A 25,936-nucleotide genomic window follows, 5' to 3' on the forward strand; every position below is an offset into this window, starting at 1 on the left:
GGACCGGAGGCACAATCCCCGGCGCAAGCCTAAGAGTTGGGCTTGTGATGAGCGGTGGTACGCCGGCATTGAAAGGCCTTGCGGCGCCGGCTAATGTGCACGGCTTTCATACGCCACTGTCGACCTGCCACTGTCTACCTGACTGGGCCAACATGGGAGCTGACCCATTCAAAAAAAAGCAACGTAATGGCGAGATCGCCAGACCGCGAGCGCCAGTAAGCCCCAAAAACCTTCACAGGAGTGGAAAAAAGTGAAGCATAAGGCAAAGAAGCCACGCAATGACGCGATACTTATCGCAACCTCCACTGGAGGGTATCCTTAAAAAGGTTAAGGCAGAACCGCAGATGAAGAGCTAGGTCAAGCCGTACAGGCCGTTAGGCGAACAGCCAAGGGGGAACTGCTAATCCTCCTAAATAAGGTCTCCGACCCAAAAAACGCAGAGCTTCAGACCAAAATAAAAGCGGTCCTGGGCAATGTCGAGCACTGACTGAGACAACGCTGAGGTGAAGGACATCGAAGAGACCACTAACAAAACGGATGTTATATGTGCGGTTAAATCACATTTTGATGTAGAACTGCCAGACCCTGCGGTGGTAGGACTGCAGCGCGAAGGAGCACCATAGCAAAGGCCTGCTGTATGCTCTGCAAGCGAAAAAAGGAGAAAGACTGTGACCACGCAACAATGAGTGAAAAAAGTCCGTACTTCAGGAGGGCTATATAAGGGCTTAGGGGTTAATGAAGATTCTTCAGAGGTTGGCCAATCGTTGCTGAAGCAAAATGTCATCGAGCAAAACGTAGACATGGCAGTCCGGCACAAGAACCATCATGGACCTCACATCTGTGAGCGCTGGATTGGCCTCGGGCTCCAGCTGGGAGGTTATTGACGCCTATATGGGTAGTGATCATGCAGCAATAATTTGCACGATTAAGTCCACAAATGGCCCACCACGCGTTCCAAAGACCGTGGTAGGGTACAAAGTAGAAACGCTAGACGTGGAGATGGTGAAGATGTTGTTCGAGGACCTCTCTACAAACGGATCAACAGACGAAAGGGCAAACCGCATCGCAGATTACACCAAGGTAGCCTGTGATGCATCTATGCAGAGAAAGGGGAAACTCCCATCAAGGAAAAGACCGGCATACTGGTGGAACAAATATATTGCGGAAGCCAGAAAAGAATGCCATAGAGGAAGACGCGCATACCAACGATCAAGAGGAAGACTCGAATTCAGGGCACTCCACATATAATACAGGGAAAAACGACAAGCCCTGGAAAAATCCATAAAAGAAAGCAAACGCAGGTGCTTTAATAATATATGCGAAGAAATAGACTAGTCACTGGAAAGCTCAGCGGTTGGTACCCATACCAAAGGCGGACAGGCCAGCGGAGCCTTCTTCGTATAGGCCACTTTGGAGGCTGGATACGGTGGGTAAAATTCTTGAAAGAATAATCCACTCCCGGCTAGAAGGTGCCCTTGTCGGAACCAACGGCCTCCCTGAGATGCAGTATGGTTTGATTGAGGCACTAAGCAGTATTGCATAGCGGCAACATTGGATGTTAAAAATGCATTCAACTCCGCTAGCTGGCACTACACACTAAATGCATTAAGCAAACAAAATGTCCCAGTGTACTTACAGCGAGTAATAGCGAGCTACTTCAAAGGCAGCCTGCTCCTGTACGAAACTGAATCCGGGCAATCGACTCACAGGTCACCGGAGGAGTCCTCCAAGGATCAGTCTTAGGCCCTGTATTGTGGAATGTAATGTATGACGAGATCCTTAAGTTCACGATGCCCAGACGCGGAAAGAATCTGCAATGAAGCTGGGAAACGAGCAAGCGCATGGCTCGACTCTAAGGGTGTCGGACACTCGGGGTCCGAGGCAACCAGGACGTAGATTACTTTTTAGCGTTGTCACATTGACGCTGATGTACGCTGCTCCCATATGGGGCGGAGCCACAAAAATGAGAGTTATTTACAGGATGGCAACTCCATACAGGGATTGTGTGCCCTGAGGGTCTGCTGTGCGTTCCGCACGGTATCCCATGACGCGACGCTAGTAATATCGGAAATTATACCGATGGACCTGCTAGCAGAGGAGTCAGCTGATATCCGCGCAGGAAGCACAGGGGTTGTAACTGTGGAATCCCTACGGAAAAGGTGCAGACAACTTACCATTGCAAAGTGGCAGGAGAGGTGGACAAATAGCAGGACGTACAAGCTTATCCCAGAACTGCAGAGATGGCATGAAAGCATGGCCATGTGGACTTTTACTTGACCCTACTGCTGACAGGATATGGATGCTTTAAATACTATCTGAATAGGCTTAAGAATGAACGTTAACGCACTGCCCACTCTGCGAGTCCGATAAAGAAGACGCAGAGCACGTATTTTTTGTCTGTCCGCTATTTGAAAATGAACGTCGAGATCTGAGTGTAAGGGTTGGGAAGACGCCAGGATAGAATCCTAGAGAGCCTAGAGAGGGTATAATGATTTCAATCAGAAGTTTGCAACGCAGTGAAGGAGACGTTTCCGACCCCATAAAGTATATATATTCTTGATCGGCGTCACTAGACGAGTCGATCTAGCCATGTCGGTCCGTCTGTCCGTCCGTTTCTATGCAAACTAGTCTCTCAGTTTTAAAGCTATCGGTGTTTTTATAGCTGTAGATTAAAGCCCCACACAATTCCACATTACCTTCTTAAAAATTTCGTTTCGTTAACGTTTCTCTACGGCCTCCAGTCACACAGTGAATATCTCTCAATATGTCTCTCAACGCTTTGTACCGCCGAATTGTTTGAAGCACCTGTGTCGATAAGGAACTTTATTTGCAAAGCAGGGATTTTCCCCTAAAAAACAGGAGGCATTTAAATCATATATACAGATGACTTCGCCCTGACGAATTGCCGAAAATAGTACATAACGTATCGTCATGATGACCTTATTGGTCAATTGTGTAAGATTTGTCTTAAAGGGCCCGAAATCTCAGACGGACAGACAGACGGACATGGCTAGATCGACTATGCTAAATTTATTTTTCTAAAAATTAAATTTAATTATTTTTTTAATTTTTTAGTGTTTTACACAAGCTATAGAGTTTAAAACCATTTATTTTTTAAAATAAAGTTTAATTTATTATAAAAAATATCAAAAAATAAGAAAGGAAGTTAACTTCGGCAAGCCGAAGTTAGTATACCCTTGCAGTTATAAAAAAAAATCAATAATTTTATTAAAATGAATTCGAAATTTATAAAAATATAAAAATTTATATTCCCAATACTATAAGACAATATGTTAAAAAGCCCCAAAGCTATAATTGGTTTCACATTATTTCCCACCAATTATCCTATCGTTCCTATGACAGCCATATGATATAGTCGTCCGATTTTAATAAAATTTAATTCGAAATTCAGAACTAAATAAAAAATGTCATTTTCAAGCTTATAAGGTTATATGTTAAAAAATATATATATATTAGCTCCCATAGGAACTATGTGGGAAAAAATTAAAATAAAATTATATCTTTGGTGTTTTTTCCCATATAACCTCCTACGCTTGGACATGTTTTAATTGTTTTTGAATTTCAAATTAAATTTTATGAACATCGGACAACTATATACTATAGCGGAAAATTAGTCTGAATATATAAAAAAATTATATCTTTGGTGTTTTTTAACATATAACCTTCTAAGCTTGGAAATGACAATTTTTTTAAATTCCACGGATATATCAGATAGCTATTATAGGAACGATCGGAAAATGGGTTGGAAAATGATATGATACAAATTATAGCTTTGGGGCTTTTTGATATACGAGGTGTGTTTAAAAAGTAAGGTGACTTTGTATTTTCAAGAAAAACTATTAATTTATTCATCAATATTAACGTTGTCCCCTTCAAAGTAATCCCCCTCAGATACAATACACTTATGCCAACGGTTTTTCCAATCCTCAAAGCACTTCCCATAAGCAAAAACTCGTTGCAAAACTCCGTCCTTTCATAGGTATCTTTAGTTTTGGGAACAAGAAAAAGTCACATGGGGCCAAATCCGGTGAATATGGTGGCTGAGGCATTATTGTGGTGTTGTTTTGGCCAAAAAATATCTCACAAGCAAAGATGAGTGAGCAGGGGCATTATCATGATGCAAACGCCATGAATTGTTTTTCCACAATTCTGGACGTTTCTTTCGTATTGCTTCTTGCAAACGGCGCATAACTTCCAGATAATACTGTTTATTGACCGTACGACCATATGGTAAGGTGCACCTGATGTACCACGCCATGGTAATCGAAGAATACAGTGATCAAAACTTTGACATTTGATCGAACTTGGCGTGCTTTTTTTGGTCTTGGCTCACCTGGGCTTTTTCATTGTGACGATTGGACTTTGGTTTCGATATCATAACCATATACCCATGATTCGTCACCAGTTATGACCCTTTTGATTAAATCTGGGTCGTCGTTGACGTCATCCAACAGCTCTTGGGCGATGCTCATGGGACGGTTCTTTTGGTCAAAATTCAGCAATTTTGGAACAAACTTTGCTGACATGATGCCCAAAACGTTTGAAAAAATTTCATGGCACGAGCCAAGCGATATACCGACATCTTCAGCAACTTCTCTGATAGTGATTCGACGATTTTCCAAAACAATTTTCTTCACTGCTTGAACTTTTTCATCAGTTGTTGACGTGCTTGGGCATCCAGAGCGAGGCTCGTCATTGGTATCTTCCCGGCCATCTTGGAAGAGTTTGTACCACTTGTAAACATTTTTTTTACTTAGAACAGTTTCACCGTATGCCATTGTCACCATTTCAAGTGTTTCGGAGCACTCGCTGACCACGCAAAACAACTTGTTACCTTTACGCCTCTCACAACTAAACAAAAAAGGGGATTCAATTGAAACTTGGTACAGATGTTAGGGAAGAGTGTACCAACATAACAAAACAAAAAAATCGATAATTGAAAATGTTGCCCGCGAAATTTGAAAAGTCACCTTACTTTTTGAACACACCTCGTATATCGTACGGTCGATGATTAGTAATAAAGGGATTTGTTAAATTATTCTTTGTGCTGCTCGTTTTTGATGCAGTGGGCGATTTCTGTTAACGTCGAGAGCGCCCTTTCCAATTGTCCATTAGAAGTACTATGTCGAGGGTCCGCAAAGAATAAGGATAACCTACTCCTTCCGGGATAGGTACCTCTCCGATAGAAATTTGCACTGGCTGTCTTTAATATTTGTTTTGATCACAAATTATGCAATTTTTATATATTCTTTTAATTTGAGAATAACTTGGGCCAGTAATATAATCTACATATTTGTTTATAATTTGTATCTAATCCTCGGTGAGCTCTAATTTGTGTTTCTTCTATTATGACCATCTGGGGGTCATTACTATTTTCATTTTGAAGAAGTGTCCTCGTAATTTAAGGGTTTTTGAAATGTATAAAAATCTTCAAGTGTACAATGGATACCGAATGTGACATTTGGCTGTAAATATTCTCTTAGAATTAAAACCAAATTTTCCGGAGTGTAATACTCGATTTTTTGTATGGTATCATTAAATACATTAACAGATTCAAGGATTCAATTTTAAGTATTAATACTTAAGTCACAAACTGACTTAAAGGTTTTGTTTTTCAACTACATTTTTTACTTTCCGCTGAGTGCAGAGTATTACTCGGGTGCTTTTGACTGATTTCTATCGGACAAAGTTTTAAGTATCCGCGATATTGCGTCAGCAACTACGTTATAGTTTACGTAAGCAACTACGTTATGGTTTATATACAACTTTTGGACTGAAACTTTCTATAAATGACGGCGTTTCATTTTTATCTTTGGATTTTTATCCGAGATTGCAAAAGATAATTGTTGATGATCGGTTTGAATTTCAATTCCAATCACGATGTATAGGTAATTTCTCAAATTTTTCAAAACCCACACTGTTGCAAAAAGTTCTTTTTTATTAGTTCAAAAACTTGTTCAGTTTAAGATAGGTTTTTTGAAATAAATATTATTGCCTTCTTGGGATAATACCGCGCCAATAGCGACGGCTGAAGCATCTGCGGTTAATGTAAATTTGTATACCCTTTCAGAGGGTATAATGATTTCAGTCAGAAATTTGCAACGCAGTGAAGGAGACGTTTCCGACCCCATAAAGTATATATATTCTTGATCAGCGTCACTAGACGAATCGATCTAGCCATGTCCGTCTGTCCGTTCATCTGTCCGTCCATCTGTCAGTCTGCCCGTCCGTCTGTCTGTCCGTTTCTAAGCATACTTAGAAACCTTACCAAAAGTCTTATTTTTATTGCAGGTAGTATATAAGTCGGAACCAGCCGGATCGGACAACTATATCTTATAGCTCCCATAGGAAATAACGGAGAAAAAATTTTAAAAATATTACATCTTCTGTGTTTTCTAGTATATAACCTTCTTATCTTGGAAATAACATTTTTTAATTAGTTCTGAATTTCGAATAACGCTTGAAAATAACATTTTTTAGTTGGCTAAAAATTTTGAATTAAATTTTATCAAAATCTGACGACTATATCATTTAGCTGTCATAGAAACGATCGGAAATTTAGTTTGAAAATATAAAAAATTATATCTTTGGTGTTTTTTAACATATATTTTTTTAAACTTGAAAATAAAATTTTTAAATTAGTTTTGAATTTCGAATTAAATTTTATTAAAATCGGACCACTCTATCATATAGCTGTCATAGGAAAAATCGGGAAACAAATTAATTACTAAAGTTGATTATTTCATATAACTGCAAGGGTATACAAACTTCGGCTTGCCGAAGTAAACTTCTTTTCTAGTTTTTATAATGAATTAAACTTTATTTTTAAATGGTTTGAACACAAAGAAAATTTAAAGTTAAAAAAATAATTCAATTTATTTATTAGAAAAATTATTATTAATTATTCTTATATTAACTTTTTTTAGAGCCCTATTAATTATTGCTTGATTAGTAAAGACATCGTTTAGATAATTGCAATCATTCCAAAGATATGGAATTATGACTGAGTGCAACTGCAAAAAGTGCCAAGAATACGATATTGTGACCTATAACTCCGGTAAAACTCAAAATTTGGTTTTTACTCTGTGTAAGTTACATATCACAAGGTTATATATATATTATCAAAATTAAAAATGGAACATATTTTTTTTTTACTGATTTTTAAATATTGATTTTGTTTGTATTACTTACTTCATATCGACCATGAGATATAACAGAAATTTTTCGTTGCGATATGGATATATGCTTTATATGTGTGAATTGGTAATGTCCGTACTCCTGAATACTGGTTAATAACAAAAAGCTGCTACCATCCGACGAAAAAACGGGGTGAGGCAGGATATCTAACCATTCATCTTCCGGAGCACGTTCAGAGTGAACCTTAAATTTAATTAAATGTAATTAATCATTACATTAGTATCGTTTAACTCACCTCTAAGCAATTCCAGTTTTGAAATTTAGAACACGTTGAAATTACACTGTAATTTTGAGATCGTCCCATATAGACTACTGATACTTTGCGATTTGTGTCTGATATCCAACCTGCTGATGTGATGTAATAGTCCCTATTATAAATATATAAAAGCAAGAATGTAACTCAATATGAAGAAATGCTTATAAAATATATATCTTACTGTCCGTCAAACGATGCAGGAGGTTTTATTTTGAATTTTTGTATAGCGGTTAAATTTGTTATGTCAACAGCCCATAACTGTACATCCGGGTTGGCAGTTCCCGGAGTTGGATATCTAACAATTTTCGTTTCTGGAAAAAAATTTTCAGAAACCGTGCCTTTCCTAGAAAATAAAGCTCCAGACGTCAGCCATGGGTACGTCATCATTGCAACATTTGTGTCGTTAAATAAGGCGAACAAAAAGTGTGTACCATCAAAAGATGACCAAATTGCCTCTGGTGATGCAAAAATTTCTTCTACAACGAAAAAAATGTTATGCGTTAATGGAATATCTTTATTTATGTATTATTTATTATTTATTTTTTATTATTCATTATTTATTATTCATTATTTATTATTTATCTTTTATTTATTATTTGTTATTTACTATTTAGTATTTATTATTTATTATTTTTTATTCATTATTTATTATCTTTTATTTATTATTTATATTTATTGTTTATTGTTGATTGTTTATTATTTACTATCTATTATTTATTATTTATTATTTGCTATTTATTATTTAATATTAATTATTAATTATTTATTATTAAATATTTATTGTTTATTATTATTAATATTTATTGTTTATTATTTATTATCTATTATTTTTTATTTATTATTCATTATTTAATAATTATTATTTTTTATTTATCATTTATCATTTATTATTGATTATTTATTATTTATTGTTTATTACTTATTATATATTATTTATTATTTATTGTTGATTGTTTATTATTTATTATATATTATTTATTGTTTATAATTTATTATTAAGTATTTATTGTTTATTATATATTATTTATATTTATTATTTATTAATTATTATTTTTTATTTATCATTTATTATTGATTATTTATTATTTGATATATAATCTTTATTATTTTATTATTATTATTTATTATTTTTTATTTATCATTTATTATTGATTATTTATTATTTTTTATTTATTATTTATATGTATTGTTTATTGTTGATTATTTATATATATTATATTATTATTGATTTTTGATTATTTATTATTTATTGTTTATTATTTATTATTTATATATATTTTTTATTGTTGATTGTTTATTATTTATTGTTTATCATTTATTATATATTATTTATATTTAGTATTTATTAATTATTATTTATTCGATTTGGCGAACAATAAGTGTGTATCATCAAGAGATGGCCAAATTGTTCCTGGTGTTGCAAACATTTTTTTCTACAACGAAAAAAAGTTATGCAATATTGGAGAATCTTATTAAACAATTTGCTGTGATTTTACCACCACCCACAGTAAGAAAAGTGAGTTATTATATAGCTTAGAATAAAATGTTTACTTTTTTGATTTAGTATTTAAATGGAGTAAACTATAAAAGGTTTCATAATTTTCATTAACAAACTAAGTATAAAACGGTAGAAAAATGTGAAAAATACTTAAGTAAATAAAAGTAATAGTAAATAATTTTTTCATTTTTTTCCCACTAATTTCCCCACTGTTCCTAGGACAGCAATATGATAAAATCGACCGATTTTGATAAAATTTAATTCAAAATTCAGAACTAATTAAAAAATGTTATATCCAAGCTTAGAAAGGTATACATATGTTAAAAAAACACGAAAGATATACAATTTTTAAAATTTTTTACCTGATAGTTCCTATGGGAGCTATAAGATATAGTTGTCCGATCCGGCTGGTTCCGACTTATATACTACCTGCAATAGAAAAAAGACTTTTGGGAAAGTTTCAGCCCGATAGCTTTAAAACTGAGGGACTAGTTTGCGTAGAAACGGACAGACAGACGGACGGACATAATAGCCTTCTCTTTTTTTTTGTATAATGATAATTGTATGTATTTACCATCTAATAGTGATAATAGGGTAACAGAAAACCTTCGGAACTCCATCCGAAGTCAGGAGTTACGACTTAGTATATCTCAGGAAAATAGGCCCAGTACCCAGTACCTACTAAATTGGAAGGTCTTATTGTTACTTTTAATAGAAAAGTAAAGCTTGGGCCTGATCTGATTTGCATTTGTTGCAAGCGACGTCTCTCCCACGAGCTTTCAATGAGGCTGAGGTTATACAGCTCGACCTCAAGAGAAGAATGGAATACGAATATGATTTCATGGTAGAGACCATTAGGCCTTCTAAAATTGATGACGCTATTAGTTACTTAGTAAATACCGAGCTTTACAGAAAGTAACGAGCAGTGGATCTAAACTGTTCCCTTTATAGCTTCTCAATCTGACTGACCAAAAATATAGGAACAATTAGCCATCCACAATAAATCCGGAGGCGACTAATTCCGATGAGAATACGGAAGCCGAAGAGATAAATCCTGGAGGACAAGAAACGATACTTGACAGTAACCAGACACACAGTGTAGGAATTCCGAGAATAACAATGGCTCAGGGAGTTATACAATCATAGTTAGGTCTGAACTTAGGAACGTAGATAGAAGAGGTTGTAGAACCGACTAATAAGCGCAGCGCCTCCAGAGCGATAACAGCGGCTAACGTACTTGATGAAGATTTCATGGGCAACTTAATTAGCCATGATGATGGATATCGAATTTTAAAGGATATTCGCACGTTTTCTGCTTACTGGGAAGATGAGAAAAAGAAAGTCCTGGCTATGATTGGCCAGTTTGGTTTGCCAACTTTCTTTATAACTCTATCGGCCGCTGAAACTAGGTGGCCAGAGCTGATAGTACTGCTCAAGCTCAATGTAGATAGGGTTGAAAGTAATGAAGAAGAAGCTTTTTATTTACAATTTAGGGAAAAGCCGCGCCTGATTAGGACAGACCCAGTGACGTGTGCTAGATATTTTGATTACAGATGTAGGGAAGTTCTTAAGTTGATGAAGAAACCTGGGGGTATCTTTTTAAGTAATTTTGTTACTACCTATTATTGGCGAGTTGAGTTTCAACAGAGAGGTTCACCCCATATTAGCGGTATGTTTTGGATGAATGACGCCCCGGAAGTGGATTTCAACAATGAAGAACCCATGTCTAGTGTAAAAGCCTTCATTGATCAGTTTGTAACTGTAGATGTTACAAACACAGATTTGGCTCCGTATGTTGAATACCAAGAGCATAAGCACGGACATTCGTTTCTTAAACAGGTGCGCGGACAATCTGTTTGTCGATTCGGTAAGCCACATCCTCCAACGCTCCGGTCTTAAATATTGGAGCCACTTCCCGAAGAAAAACCCAAACTTATCTCTTCACAACGAAAACTTTAAAAAAATTCTCAGTCTTTTGCTTCGCGATCAAGCAGATGATTTGATTTGCCATCCTAGCATATTTGAAAATTTTCTTTCTCACGCTCAGGGAAGCCTCAGCTACGAGGACTACATATATGCTATTAGGTCCAGTTTGAAAATACCACAGATTCTGAAGAGCACATTTGCAGAAGCTCCAGGTAATGCTTATAATAAACACATTCTTTCTTTGCAAAGGGCAAAAATGGATGTACAGTTAATTTTGGACCCTTTTGCTTGCTGAAGCTACATAATTAATTATATTAACAAATCCCAAAAGGGGTATTTCGAAACTAATGCGAGAAGCAGCAAATGACATTCGAAGAGGCAGTTTAAGCATTCTTAAAAAGCTACAGTATCTTGGTCACAAATTTGTTTCGGGCACTGAGATCTCTGCTCAGGAGGCCGTTTATTGTTATATGAGATTGGCGTTGTCAGGAACAAGGAATAAATGCGTTTATATCAACACCTTTCCTCCAGAACAACGAGTTGGAATGCTTAGACCTACAAGCGTCCTGCAACAATATGCTTCAGAATTCCACTGACTTCTTTCAGAAAGGTTTGCTGGACAGATACGAACAAAGACCAAATTCTTATGAAGGCCTGTGTTTAGCCGATTTTTCTGCAAACTATGAGTTTTCAAAAAGCCGTGGGGAAAATAGTGACAATGAAGCTGAAGAAGAAAAAGCAGTTTTAAGAGAAGTTTATTTCGCGCCTCGCGACGATAGTGGTTTTATTAGGAAAGAAATAGGGCCAGTGTTATTAGGTATATCCCGTTCAATATTAACACAGATAGGCAGAATTATTCTAGAGCATCTGTTATGCTTTATTCTCCGTGGAAAGACGTACAGGTAGAATTAATACAGAGAAATTGTGAGAAGTTTTACCAAGTGATCCGCATTTACTAGCTTAAGCCCTGATTTGGTAAATACCTTGCGTTCTAGATTTATTGATCTTAAAGTACCTATAATAGACGAAATTTCTATGGTCGGCCGAACAATGATTTCCAATTTGGAAATTGTTTCTAACTCCCTTCGGAGGTATTTCGGTCATCGTGTTTGACGTTCTTAGACAATTGCAGCCAGTATGTTATCGTTGGATTTTTTCAGCCTATATACCTATGTACCCATGGAGCCCTTTTAAGTTTTTTTGAACTCACAGGGATAATGCGTCAGCGAGATGACCAGCCGTTTGTAATTGCACTCAATAACATGGCGTCCGGCCAAATGTCGTCTGATGATAAAAGCTTACTTAGAACCCGAATTTCCGATGAAAGTCAATTAACAACTGACGAAATTCACCTTTTCTCAAGCAATCACAATATAGATCGATACAATAGGCAGAAGCTTAACTCGATTCCACTCGATCATTCAAAACATCTGAAACAAAAGGTTTGTGTAGCTCTTTGATTTAAGAACCACTACAAATATATGATGACGGTCAATGTAGATACTTAGGGAGATAGGCTTCAGTACATCCAATACTCCGAATATTCTTTGGATACAATTTTTAGATGAAAGTATAGGAGTTAGTGCACGATTAAAGTGCAGCCACCGTCAGGAGCCTTCATGGACCCCAGTTGTTAAAATTGTCAAGAGTTTTCAGATTAATTCTAACCAGGCTACTACCAATCTTTTTTAGATTTGGATTCGTCTACAACCAATTGCAATACGCAAATTGACTGGGCGTTTTCAAATATTTCCGATAATGCGCCCACATTTGAGACCTCGTATTGCATAAGGGAGGCAGAGTAGGTAGTGTAAATATAAATATATATAAAATAAACTAAAAAAAAAATTGGTTATACAAATTTGGTTAGTTATTTTAAATAAAAAAAGACAAGAAAGGAAGTTTACTTCGGTAAGCCGAAGTTTGTATACTTGCAGTTATAAAAAATAATCAATAATTTTATTAAATTGAATTCGAAATTCTTAAATACATAAAAATTTTTATTCCCAATATTTTTATATTATTAGGAATTTCGAATTCAATTTAATAAAAGTATTGATTACTTTCGCAAAAGTCTTCTTTCTATTGCAGGTATTATATAAGTCGGAACTAGCCGGATCGGACAACTATGTCTATTAGCTTCGATAGGAATTATCGGGGAAAAAATTTTAAAAAATGTATATCTTTCATGTTTTTTTACATATACCTTTCATAGCTTGGATATAACATTTTTTAATTAGTTCTGAATTTCGAATTAAATTTGATCAAAATCGGACGATTATATCTTATAGCTCCCATAGGAACAATCGAAAAATTAGTGGTAAATAATATTGAAATATTATATCTTCGGTGTTTTTAAACTTATGACCTCCTACGCTTGGAAAAAACACTTTTTATTTGGTTTTGAATTTCGAATTAAATTTTATCAAAATCGGACGACTATATCATAAAGCTGCCATAGGAACGATCGGAAAATTAGTCGAAAAACGTGAAATAAAACTGATATATTTGATATATATGATATATGATATATATTTGGTGATTTTTAACATATAACCCTATAAGCTTGAAAACAACATTTTTTAATTAGTTCTGAATTTCGAATAAAGTTTTATTAAAATCAGACGACTATATCATATAGCTGTCATAGGAACGATCGGATAATTGGTGGGAAATAATGTGAAACAAATTATAGCTTTTGGGCTTTTTGACATATTGTCTTATAGTATTGGGAATATAAATATTCAATTTAATAAAATTATTAATTATTTTTTATAGCTGCAAGGGTATACAAACTTCGGCTTGCCGAAGTTAACTTCCGTTCTTGTTTGTTTCCAACTATTTTTCCGATTGTTTCTGTGGCAGCCGTATGATAAGTCATCCATCTTTGATAAAATTTAATTCGAAATTCTGAACTTATTAAAAAATGTTATTTCCAAGCTTAGATTGTTATAAGTTAAAAACACCAAAGATAACATTTTTTAAAATCTTTTCCCCGATAGTTCCTTTGGGAGGTATGAGATATAGGTGTTCGATCCGGCTGGTTCCGACTTATATATTACCAGCGAAGGAAAGACTTTTGGGAAAGTTTCAGTCCGATAGCTTTAAAACTGAGGGACTAGTTTGCGTAGAAACGACTCGTTTAGTGATGCTGTTCAAGAATATATATACTTTATGGGGTTGGAAACGTCTCCTTCACTGCGTTGCAAACTTCTGACTGAAATCATTAGAGAGACCAGTATGCGTAGAAACGGATGGAGAGACGTCAGACGGACAAACAGACGGACAAAAGGACATGGCTAGAACGACTCGTCTAGTGATGCTCAAGAATATATATACTTTATGGGGTCGGAAACGTCTCCTTCCTTGCGTTGCAACTATTTGACTAAAGTCAATATACCCTTTGCAAGGGTATACAAATTATTGACCGAGTCGCCTAACGCAAAAGAGCCAGCTTAACCGTCATTAATTCACACAGCAGTTTCTATAACGCAGGGGTAAATGAACCAACTGTGCCTATGGATACAGCTAGCTCGGGTGAAGTCCATGTTTCCGAATAAAATCTTCAGTACTGGATAAGTCAAAGAATTCGGTGCTGACGGTACCTATAGGTGCAATAGACACTGTTCCTGGTTCTCATCCTAGTGAGGTTCAGACTGCTGCTGGCGGGGGGCGTAGGAAACTTACAATTGTCCCACAAAGGAAGCAGTTATTTGTTGCTAGATTCACCCCAGATACCACATCTAAGGATTTTTTGGAATTTATACGTGAAAAATTCCTATCCGAGGATATTGCAGTTGAATAATTTAGATTTTCATTTGTATGTATGTATGAAACGTATTAGTTTCTGAAAGCTTGTGGCGTAACAATGGTTACGAATTTTTTCCCAATAAACCGAAAACCAACAACAGGTTTCCCCTGTGCCAAAAAAAAAACTTAAAAGTTTATTTTTGGCCTATCAAAATAATAGCGGACTAGATATGAAGCTACCAGGTTTAATCTACCAGATGTTTCTTGATCTCCTCCTACTGATTCACTTAACGCTATACCTTAATTCACCCATTAATTTGTGGATAGCCTTTTTATTAACGTTACAACAAGTGATCTTTAGATCTTGTGTTTGTTTCAGACCCGACTACACTGGTTGATCTAGTACAGCAGAGGCGGACAAAAATATTTTAAGCTGAAAATGTTTGTTAGATAAATAAAATAAAATAAAAAGGAAAGCCCCAAAATCCCGAAAATTCTTATATTAATAATATTAATAACTTTTTAATAGTTAAATTAAATTGCATACTTTTAGGGTAAGAAAACCTTACTACATATTTTATTTAAAAAATCTATTTAACAAAATGGAAGTTAACTTAGGCAAGCCGAAGTTTGTATACCCTTGCAGTTTTACAAGTGATTATACGAAATTTCTTAAATAGACAATTAGATTTTGTGTTTGTTTTAGACCCATCTACACTGGTTGATCTAGTACAGCAGAGGCGGCCAAAAATACTTTAAGCTGAAAATGTTTGTTAGATAAATAAAATAAAATAAAAAGGAAATCCCCAAAAGTCCGAAAATAAAAGAAAATAACTTTTTAATAGTTAAATTAAATTGCACACTTTTAGGGTAAGAAAAATCTTAGTAGGAAGATAGGAAGATAACTTAGGCAAGCCGAAGTTTGTATACCCTAGCAGTTATAATTAATTATATATTTCCTATAAAATAATCAACTTTAGTAACACTATAAAAATGTTTAAGGATTGTTGCCATTTTTAGACCATTTTTTTACATCTATTTGTTAGAGGGGTCCGACTTTTATTAAATTGAATTCAAAATTCTTAAAAATATAAGAAATTATATTTCCAAGCTTAGAAGGTTATATGTTAAAGAGCACCAAAGATATTGTAGTATGCACACATATAAAATAGATGAATCGACCACCCACTGTACCAAGAGTACAGTCTCGGTCATCAACCTAAGTGCCCGAAATAAGAACCGCTCGCTGTGCCTTATCCGGCAGGCTGAAAGTGCAAGTGTCAAAGTGCAAATTGGGGATCAAAAGAACCTCCGGCTGCTCCGAAAACATCAATACATTTGAATGAACAAAAATTAAATAAAGAATGAGAACAATTAAAACGATGAACCTATCTTCTTCACTAGCGGAGCGGGATTATTATTACATGGCGTCCGTGACAGGACTCAGGATGTAAACTTGAACAACATCGAGGACATCGAAGGACCGCAAGAGAAAAAAACAGAAGAAGGACGGAAACACAACAATGGTAAAAAGATTAAAAACCAGAAGGGCTGAATTACTAAAGGTACTAAATAGCGGAAGTAAATTAGATTGGAACAATTCGGTAAAACTACATGCCGAACATGAACATATAAAAAAAATTTATTAAGTGGAAGAAAAAATCAAACCACTGCCAAACACACAAGCTAATCTCAAGTTAATGAAGAAGTGCCCAAATGACTGCGAGGGACCACTGTGCTCGCCCCATTGCGAGTATACCTGTGCAGCCAGCACCGGCGCCCCAACATAAGAGAGCATCGAGGAAGTCCTTCCTGTGCAGCCAGCACCGGCCACGTTTTGCCAATCAAGCGAGACCATGCACTGCGTTGCATAATTTTTTTCATTGCACTGCGATGCATATTTTTTTATATTAAATTAAAACTAATGTAAAATTGAGCGACATTAAGGTTTCCAATTAGCATGTGGCCTTAAAACCATACAAAATTAAGCAGGTTTTTCCATTGTTAAAAAAAAAATAATTTATAAATTAAATTACACTTTTAACATAAAGAACCTATACAGCTCATAGAAAAACACGAAAAATGGGTTTAGCAGACGTAAAGGAAGTGGACTCCACAGCAAACGTTATAAATAATATCGAGTCCAAAACAATAAATACAGATCTAACGAACATTTTATTATCAATCATTATCTTCAGACAAAATATAAAATATACAAAGCGCAAACAAAATTTATAAAAAAAATTTTCAAAATAAAAGAAGAAATAATAAAATCCCACAAACCATCTAATATAAATATGTATAGCCATATGTTGATATATTGAATATAGATTTTATTTTATCCAATGTACAATGAAGAAATATAAATAAACAAAAAATATATATAATATGATAACTACAGAGTGTATTAGAACCACTCTTGATAAGGAACCGACTTTCAGAACAGGGTATTATCAATAATCGAGAAAGGAGCTGAGCCTATACTAATCAATCAAATCGAGTATGAGTACATGAATAGGTACAACTTAGGCTTTTGATACATTGCTCAAGTACCCAGAAGGCGATAGTATTGAGCACCGTCCCGAGCCTACAAATTAAATCAGTTATTAACAATAACAAGTACTTGGAAGACATCTTTCATTGATGGTTTCAAGAATCTAGAAAAAAAATTCCATTAAAGTCATAAAGTCATAAGACACCGTCCAGCACAGCAAAACACTGTAAACAAGCATGCCGAAATATTAGTAAGCCGCTTCAATACAGCGCGGATACTAATACACGATCAGAGAGACAGGCTTAACAAAGGCCATAGGTTTCAGGTATCAAAATATTTAAACAAATTACGGGATAACCTAATAGCTATAAAGCAAAGGTACGACTTAACAATTTCACTACCAACTATCCTAAAAACACCGTTGAAGATAGAAACTAGAGAAGAGTCAGAATCATCAGATGCACCAGTACAAGCTGAGGCTGACGACCCTATCTCTGCAGATCCCGATTTAGAGGAAAAAGATACAAACAGATCAGACCAGGACTTGACCGACTCGGATTCTAACAACAGCATTGCAGAAATAAAACCAACCACAATGGCTGAGGTAATAATTGCCCAAAGCGCATACATTAAAGAAATATAGAATGCTATCCCCGAGTTTAACGGGCAAAGGATACACCTTCAAAGATTCATAACAGCTTTGAAGTTGGTTAACCTTACGGTACATTCGAGGTTTTGGCTGTAGAAGTCATCAAATCGAAAATAATTGGATAGACATTATACAGAGTCCAAAACGAAACAACAATAGAAGCTATAACTAAAAGACTGCAAGATACTATAGTCGTAGAAACATCCGACGTAGTTAAAGCCAAAAAAAACTGCAGAAATATTCACCACAGAAAGCTCTTAGAAGCTTCGTAAATTGATGAAGGCCTATCGGCCGAACACGCTGACAAATTCAGCACCAAGGAAGCCATCACGACAATGGTCAAAAATTGTGAGCATGGCCGCCTCAAAACAATATTGGAAGCAGGCAATTTTGCAACAATGAATGAAGCTTTCGCCAGGTACATACAAAGCAGAACTAAAATGACAGGCAATGCCAATTCCATGTTGGACACCCAACGTGGAAAAATTTATCGCGGCAATAATTATAAAAACAATTATCGCGGTAGAGGTAATAATCGAGGTAATTATAACAATACCAGATATTATCAGAATAACGGATTTAATCAAAACATTGGTTATAACAGAAATAACAATAACCAAAATAACAATTATTACAGAAACAACCGCGGCGGAAACAGTCGTGGGGAACACAACAACGGTAATAGTAGTAACAACAATAACCACAATAACAACGTTAGGGTAGCCCAAAAAAATTCGGGAAACTCCAAAACACCTTTAGATACACTACAGTAAACAACATCTAAACTCAACACTTTAATCTCAGTCAAAATACATTCATCACTTTCATGAACGCAGCAGCAGGAAAAGAATTAGTTTTTTAACTAGATACAGGTGCGGAAATATTCATGTTGAAGTAAAATTCCGATAATTTTCAATACATTCAAGATAATCATATCATAAACATACAGGGTATAAGTCATGAAGTTACCAAATCAAAAGGCTTAACTTCGAATGAAATTCAAACTTCTAAGTACATAATTCCACATGATTTACATTTCGTAAATATGCAATTTGCAATTCCATGTGATGGAATACTAGAAATCGATTTTATCAAAAGATACAACTTTTAATTAGACTTCAAGCAGTCTGAAGACTGGCGTGTAATAAGACCAAATAACCTCAAATATCCGATATATGTTCCAATAGCATACAGTTCTGGCAACAACTCCGTAATCCTGCCAGCAAAATCCCAAGTCGTCCGAAAAATCGAAATAAATTCAGAAGAAGACAGTGTATTAATTCCGAATCGAAAAATTTAGCATGGTATCTATATCGCAAATACCATAGCAAAAGTCCTAAATGCATACGAGTATATAAGATTACTCAATACTCAAACACAGATCAAGTAGTTTATATCAAAAATATTCATCATGAACCACTTTCAAACTACGAAGTGGTAAAAAAAGACTTAGAAACCAGACAGAAAATTGTATTATCACAACTTCCAAAAAACTTCCCGCCTCAATTCAATGAACAACTTACAGCTTTATGCAACCAGTAGAGTTATGTATTCGGACTAGAAACCGAATAAATCACTACCAATAATTTTTATAAACAAAAGCTGAGTTTAACTGATAATGAACCCGTATATATAAAAAATTATAGAAATCCTCATAGTCAACAAGACGAAATTTAAGAACAAGTCCAAAAACTCATCATTTTGACCATTGACCATTTTGTTAGTACCCAAAAAGTCACTTCCAAATTCGGAAAATAAAAAATGGCGATTAGTAATTGAATATCGTCAAATTTATAAAAAAAACTCTTGTCTGATAAATTTCCACTCCCTAGAATTGATGATATTTTAGATCATCTAGGTAGAGCTAAATATTTCTCATGACTTAATGTCAGGTTTTCATCAAATTGCACTGGAAAAAAGTTGATGGGATATAACATCCTTTTCAAAAAACAATGGTTCGTATAGCTTCACGCGATTACCATTCGGTTTGAAAATAGCGCCAAACTCTTTTCAGAGAATGATGACTATAGCTTTCTCTGGATTAGAACCATCGCAAGCATTTCTTTATATGGATAACTTAATAGTCATTGGTTGTTCCGAAAAGAAGAACTCAAGAACTTAATTGATGTTTTCGAGGAATGTAAGCAACACAACCTAAAGTTACACCCTGAACAATTTTCATGCACAAAGTCACAGATAAAGGAACCTTGCCCGACGACAAAAAATACGACGTCATTCAAAATTATCCAGTCTCACATGATGCGGACAGCGCTAGAAGATTCATTGCACTTTGCAATTATTACAGACGCTTTATAAAGAATTTTGCTGAACACTCCTGTCACTTAACAAGATTATGTAAGAAGATGTAAAATTCGAATGGACAACAGAATGTCAAAACGCCTTCAAACATCTTAAATCAGCATTAATAAACCTTACCCAGATTTTAGCATAGAATTTTGCATAATAACAGATGCTAGCAAATACGCTTGTGGAGCAGTCCTAACTCAAAACAAAAATGGACTAGAGCTTCCAGTTGCATACGCATCAAGATCCTTTACGAAAGGTGAAAGCAACAAGAGCACTACAGAACAAGAATCAGCAGCTATTCATTGGGCAATAACACACTTCAGACCATATATTTATGGTAGACACTTGACTGTCAAAACAGACCATAGAACACTTACAAACTTATTTTCAATGGTAAATCCCAGTTCCAAACTAACACGAATGAGACTTGAATTGGTGGCATACAATTTTACGGTAGAGTATCTAAAAAGTATCCATGTAGCCGATGCGCTCTCTAGAATAACCATCACAGAATATACAAACAGATATTACAATTCTGAAAGTCACTACCAGAAACCAAAGTAGGCAAAAATCCTGCGCAGGAAAAGAACAAATAGAATTGCATAAGCAACCTATAGAAAATGCTTCAAAGCCAAACGTATATAAAGTCATTAATAATGATGAAGTACGTAAAATAGTGACCTTGCATGTAAATAATAATACATTCAAGATAATCGTATCATAAACATACAGGGTATAAGTCATGAAGCTACCAAATCAAAAGGCTTAACTTCGAATGAAATTCAAACTTCTAAGTACATAATTCCACATGATTTACATTTCGTAAATATGCAATTGCAATTCCATGTGATGGAATACCATATATTTATGGTAGACACTTGACTGTCAAAACAGACCATAGAACACTTACAAACTTATTTTCAATGGTAAATCCCAGTTCCAAACTAACACGAATGAGACTTGAATTGGTGGCATACAATTTTACGGTAGAGTATCTAAAAAGTATCCATGTAGCCGATGCGCTCTCTAGAATAACCATTACAGAATATACAAACAGATATTACAATTCTGAAAGTCACTACCAGAAACCAAAGTAGACAAAAATCCTGCGCAGGAAAAGAACAAATAGAATTGCATAAGCAACCTATAGAAAATGCTTCAAAGCCAAACGTATATAAAGTCATTAATAATGATGAAGTACGTAAAATAGTGACCTTGCATGTAAATAATAAAATGTGTTTAATTAAGCATGGATAGAAAATTACAGCAAGATATGATGTTAGCAAAAGGCTTGAAAAGCAGGCCGGTATTAAGAAAGTCAGCCAACTCAAAGTGGCACCGTGGGAAAATATCTTTGAACATGTTTCAATTGATAATTTGAAAATAATGAGCAATAATGTATTGAAAACATTGAGAGTAGCGCTACTCAGCTCGGTGACCTTAAAAGAAATAATAAAGAAAAAGAAGCCATATTGTCTATATTCCATGATGATCCAATACAAGGTGGTTATACAGGCATTACAAAAACCTTGGCCAAGGCCCAGAGACACTATTAGTGGAAAACTAGAAAGGAAGATAACTTCGGCAAGCCGAAGTTTTTATACCCTTGCAGTTATAAAAAATAATCAACTTTAGTAACACCATGTGAAATTATAACTTTTTGTTGCTGACTTCAGTGTTATAAATAAAAATTATTTCATTCTCTTTTTCATAAAAGTTCTTTTACATCTCTGTGTTAGATTAGTCTATTTTTAGGTAATATGTCAAAAAGCCCCAAAGCTATAATTTGTTTCATATTATTTTCCCACCAATTTTCCTATTGTTTCTGTGACACCTATATGATATAATCGTACGATTTTGATAAAATTTAAATCGAAATTCAGAACTAAATAAAAATGTTATTTCCAAGCTTAGAAGGTTATATGTTAAAAAACACCAGAAATATCATTTTTTTTTTTACATTTTTTCCCCGATAGTTCCTATGGGAGCTATAAGATAATCGTCTCCTTCACTGCTTTGCTAACTTCTGACTAAAATCATGATGTTCTCTGCTAGGGTATAAAAACACCAAAGATATATTTTTTTTTTCATATTTTCCGACTAATTTTTCGATCAGAACTTATTAAAAATGTTATTTCCAAGCTTACAAGGTTACATGTTAAAAGCACCAAAGATATAATTGTTTCATATTTGTCGACTAAATTTCCGATCGTTTCAATGTCGTCCGACTTTGATAAAATGTAATTCAAAATTCAAAACCAATTAAAAAATGTTATTTCCAAGCGTAGGAGGTTATATGTTAAAAAACACCTAATATATAATAATACCCGTTACTCGTAGAGTGAAAGGGTCTATTAATTCGTCGGAAAGTATGTAACAGGAAAAAGGAAGCGTTTCCGACCCCATAAAGAATAAATTTTCTTGATAAGTATCACAAGCCGAGTCGATCTAGCAAACTAGTCTCTCAGTTTTAAAGCTATCGGGCTATAACTTTCCCAAAACCCTTCTTTCTAGTGCATATAAGTCGGAACTAGCCGGATCGGACAACAATATCTTATAGCTCCTATTGGAAGTATCGGGGAAAAAATTCAAAAATATATTATCTTTTTTTAACATATAACCTCTTACGATTGAAAATTCATTTTTTTTAGTTGGTTTTGAATTTTGAATTAAATTTTATGAAAAATCGGACGACTATAGAAAAAATTTAAAAAAAAGTATATCTTTGGTGTTTTTTAACATATAGCATACTTAGATTGGAAATAACATTTTTTACTTAGTTCTAAACTTCGAATTAAATTTTATCAAAATCGGACGAATTATCATATAGCTGCCATATGAACGATCGGAAAATTAGTCGGAAAATAATATGAAAAAATTATATCTTCGGTGTTTTTAAGCATATAACCTCCTACGCTTGAAAATAGCATTTTTTAATTGGTTTTGGATTTCGAATTAAATTTTATGAAATCGGACGCCCATAACATATAGCTGCCATAGAAACGATCGGAAATTAGTTAAAAAATATGAAAAAATTATATTTTAATAATAATCCACTTCCGCCAATGAAGGGGATAGGTTCATCGTTATAGTTGTTATACCCTTGCAGAGGGTATAAGGATTTCAGTCAGAAGTTTACAACGCAGTGAAGAAAACGTTTCCGACCCCATAAAGTATATATTTTTGACCAACGTCACTAAACGAGTCGATCTAGCCATGTCCGTCTGTCCGTCTGTCCGTCCGTCTGTCCGTCCGTCTGTCCGTCCGTCTGTCCGTCCGTCTATCAGTCCGTTTCTATGCAAATTAGTCTCTCAGTTTTAAAGCTATCGGCCTGAAACGGGAAAGTTTCCAAAGACATAAAAGAGTACATAAAGAAATGTCCTAAATGCCAAAAGTCGAAAACGACTTAACATACTAGGACCCCACTAACTATAACTGAAATAATAAAATGTGTTTATTTAAGCACATAAAGAAAATTACAGCAAGACTTAGGTCAATTCTTTCAAACGCTTATAAAGCAGGCCGGTATTCACAAAGTCAGCCAACTCCTTTGAGTGTGCCACTTTGCACCGTGGGAAAATATCTTTGAAATTACAAAAACCTTGGTCAAGGTCCAGAGACACTATTACTAGAAAAACATGTCTAAAGACATAAAAGAGTACTTAAAAAAATGTCCTAAATGCCAAAAGTCGAAAACGACTAAACATACTAAGACACCACTAACTATAACTGAAACTCCACAAAAAATTTTCGATATAGTAATTGAAGATACTATTGGTCCACTTCCAAAGTCTAATAGTGGAAATGAATACGCAGTAACACTCATCTGCGAATTAACTAAATACCTAGTAGCTCTACCTATACCAAATAAAAGTGCAAATACAGTAGCAAAAGCTATATTTGAAGATTTTATTCTAAAGTACGGTCCAATGAAGACGTTCATTACGTACATGGGAACATAATATAAAAATTTCAATTATTGAAGATCTATGTAAATATTTACATTTTAAAAACATAACTTCAACTGCACACGACCACCAGACAGTAGTTACCGTTGACCGAAGCCACAGAACACTCGATGAGTTCATTCGTTCATACATCTAAGTTGACAGAACAGATTGGGATGTATGGCTGCGATACTTTGTATATTGTTTTAATACAACCCTATCTATGGCACATGACTATTGTCCATATGAGCTAGTTTTTAGCATAGATAAATTAAAACCCCTTTATAATATAAAAGATTATGCTAAGGAATCCAAATTTAGATTGGAACAGGCATTTAAGAGAGCTAGACTAATGCTAAAATCTCATAAGCTAAAACAGAAAATCAGTTACGACAAAACTAGTTTAGATTTCGATTTAAAAATAGGAGATCAGGTTTTATTGAAAAATGAAACAGGACATAAGTTAGATTTTAAATATACAGGTCCTTATAAGGTAGAACAAATAAGAGATAGTGATAACATAACTATAATAAATAATAAAAATAAAAAGCAAGTAGTACATAAAGATAGATTAAAACTCTTATTATTTTTATGAAATAATCAAATTTTATTTCATAAATATATCTAATATGGCCATACATAATATAAGAGTACATAGGATAACCATATCTAAAATAAAAATACACAAAAAAAAGAAAAACTAATTAAAAACACAAAAAAAAAAAATAATAGGAAAACCAATTTAAAAAAAAAAAAACAACAAAATAAAATTTAAATATTATTGCTATAAGTAATATCATTTTTTGTAAAATTAATACTAGAAAATAATTCCATTATATTACGTTATTTTTCAGCATAATTGCAACACGAGCGGACCTCATGTATGTGCATATATCGGCAGCGAAGCTACAAGACTTAGACCTTTAAGATGCTAAGCAAATTGGGGATCAAAAGAACATCCTTCGAGCTCGGAGCGGCAACAACGGCTGCTCCGAAAACATCAATACATTTGAATGAACAAAAATTAAATAAAGAATGAAACCAAGAAAGGAAGTTAACTTCGGCAAGCTAAAGATTGTATACCCCTGCAGTTATAAGAAATAATCAACTTTAATAATAAATTTTTTCATATTATTTTCCCACTAATTTCCCGATTCAGCTACATGAAATAGTCGTCCGATTATGATAAAATTTAATTCGAAATTCAGAACTAATAAAGAAATGTTTTTTCCAAGCTTAGAAGTTTATATGTCAAAAAGCACCAAAGCTAAAATTTGTTATATATTATTTTCCCACCAATTTTCCGATCGTTCCTATGACAGCCATATGATATAGTTTTCCGATTTTGATAAAATTAAATTCGAAACTCGGCACTAATGTTTTTTCCAAGCTTATATGTTAAAAAACACCGAAGATATAATATTTTTCATTTTATTTTAAAACTAATTTTCCGATCGTTCATATAGCAGCTATCTGATATAGTCGTCCGATTTTGATAAAATTTAATTCGAAATTCAAAATCCAATAAAAAATGTTATTTCCAAGCTTAGAAGGATATATGTTAAATATATACGACCCCATAAAGTATATATATTCTTGATCAGCGTCACAAGACGAGTCGATCTAGCCATGTCCGTCTGTCCGTCCATTTCTACGCAAACTAGTCTCTCAGTTTTAAAGCTATCGGGCTGGAACTTTCCCAAAAGCCTTCTTTCTATTGCAGGTAGTATATAAGTCGGAACTAGCCGGTTCGGACAACTATATCTTATGGCTCCCATAGGAACTATCGGGGAAAAAATTAAAAAAAAAAATAATAAATATATGTTTTTTAACATATACTTTTCTAAGCTTGGATATCAAATTCGGACGATTATATCATATAGGTGTCATA

At 34.4% G+C, this 25,936-nt stretch overlaps 1 protein-coding gene across 1 annotated transcript; it reads right to left on the reverse strand.

The window, feature by feature from the left end:
* Positions 1 to 746: 746 nt before the first annotated feature.
* Positions 747 to 7,993, reverse strand: LOC127011676 (inactive dipeptidyl peptidase 10-like). Its single transcript, XM_050889683.1, has 4 exons — positions 7,656 to 7,993; positions 7,454 to 7,586; positions 7,213 to 7,401; positions 747 to 869 (listed from the first exon to the last, which is right to left on the reverse strand). Exons 1-4 carry the CDS (start codon positions 7,859 to 7,861, stop codon positions 747 to 749), a joined length of 651 nt encoding a protein of 216 aa, XP_050745640.1. The 5' UTR covers positions 7,862 to 7,993.
* Positions 7,994 to 25,936: the final 17,943 nt, after the last annotated feature.

Source organism: Drosophila biarmipes, unplaced genomic scaffold, assembly GCF_025231255.1.
Source record: "Drosophila biarmipes strain raj3 unplaced genomic scaffold, RU_DBia_V1.1 ptg000005l, whole genome shotgun sequence".
NCBI classification, from domain to species: Eukaryota; Metazoa; Arthropoda; class Insecta; order Diptera; family Drosophilidae; genus Drosophila; species Drosophila biarmipes.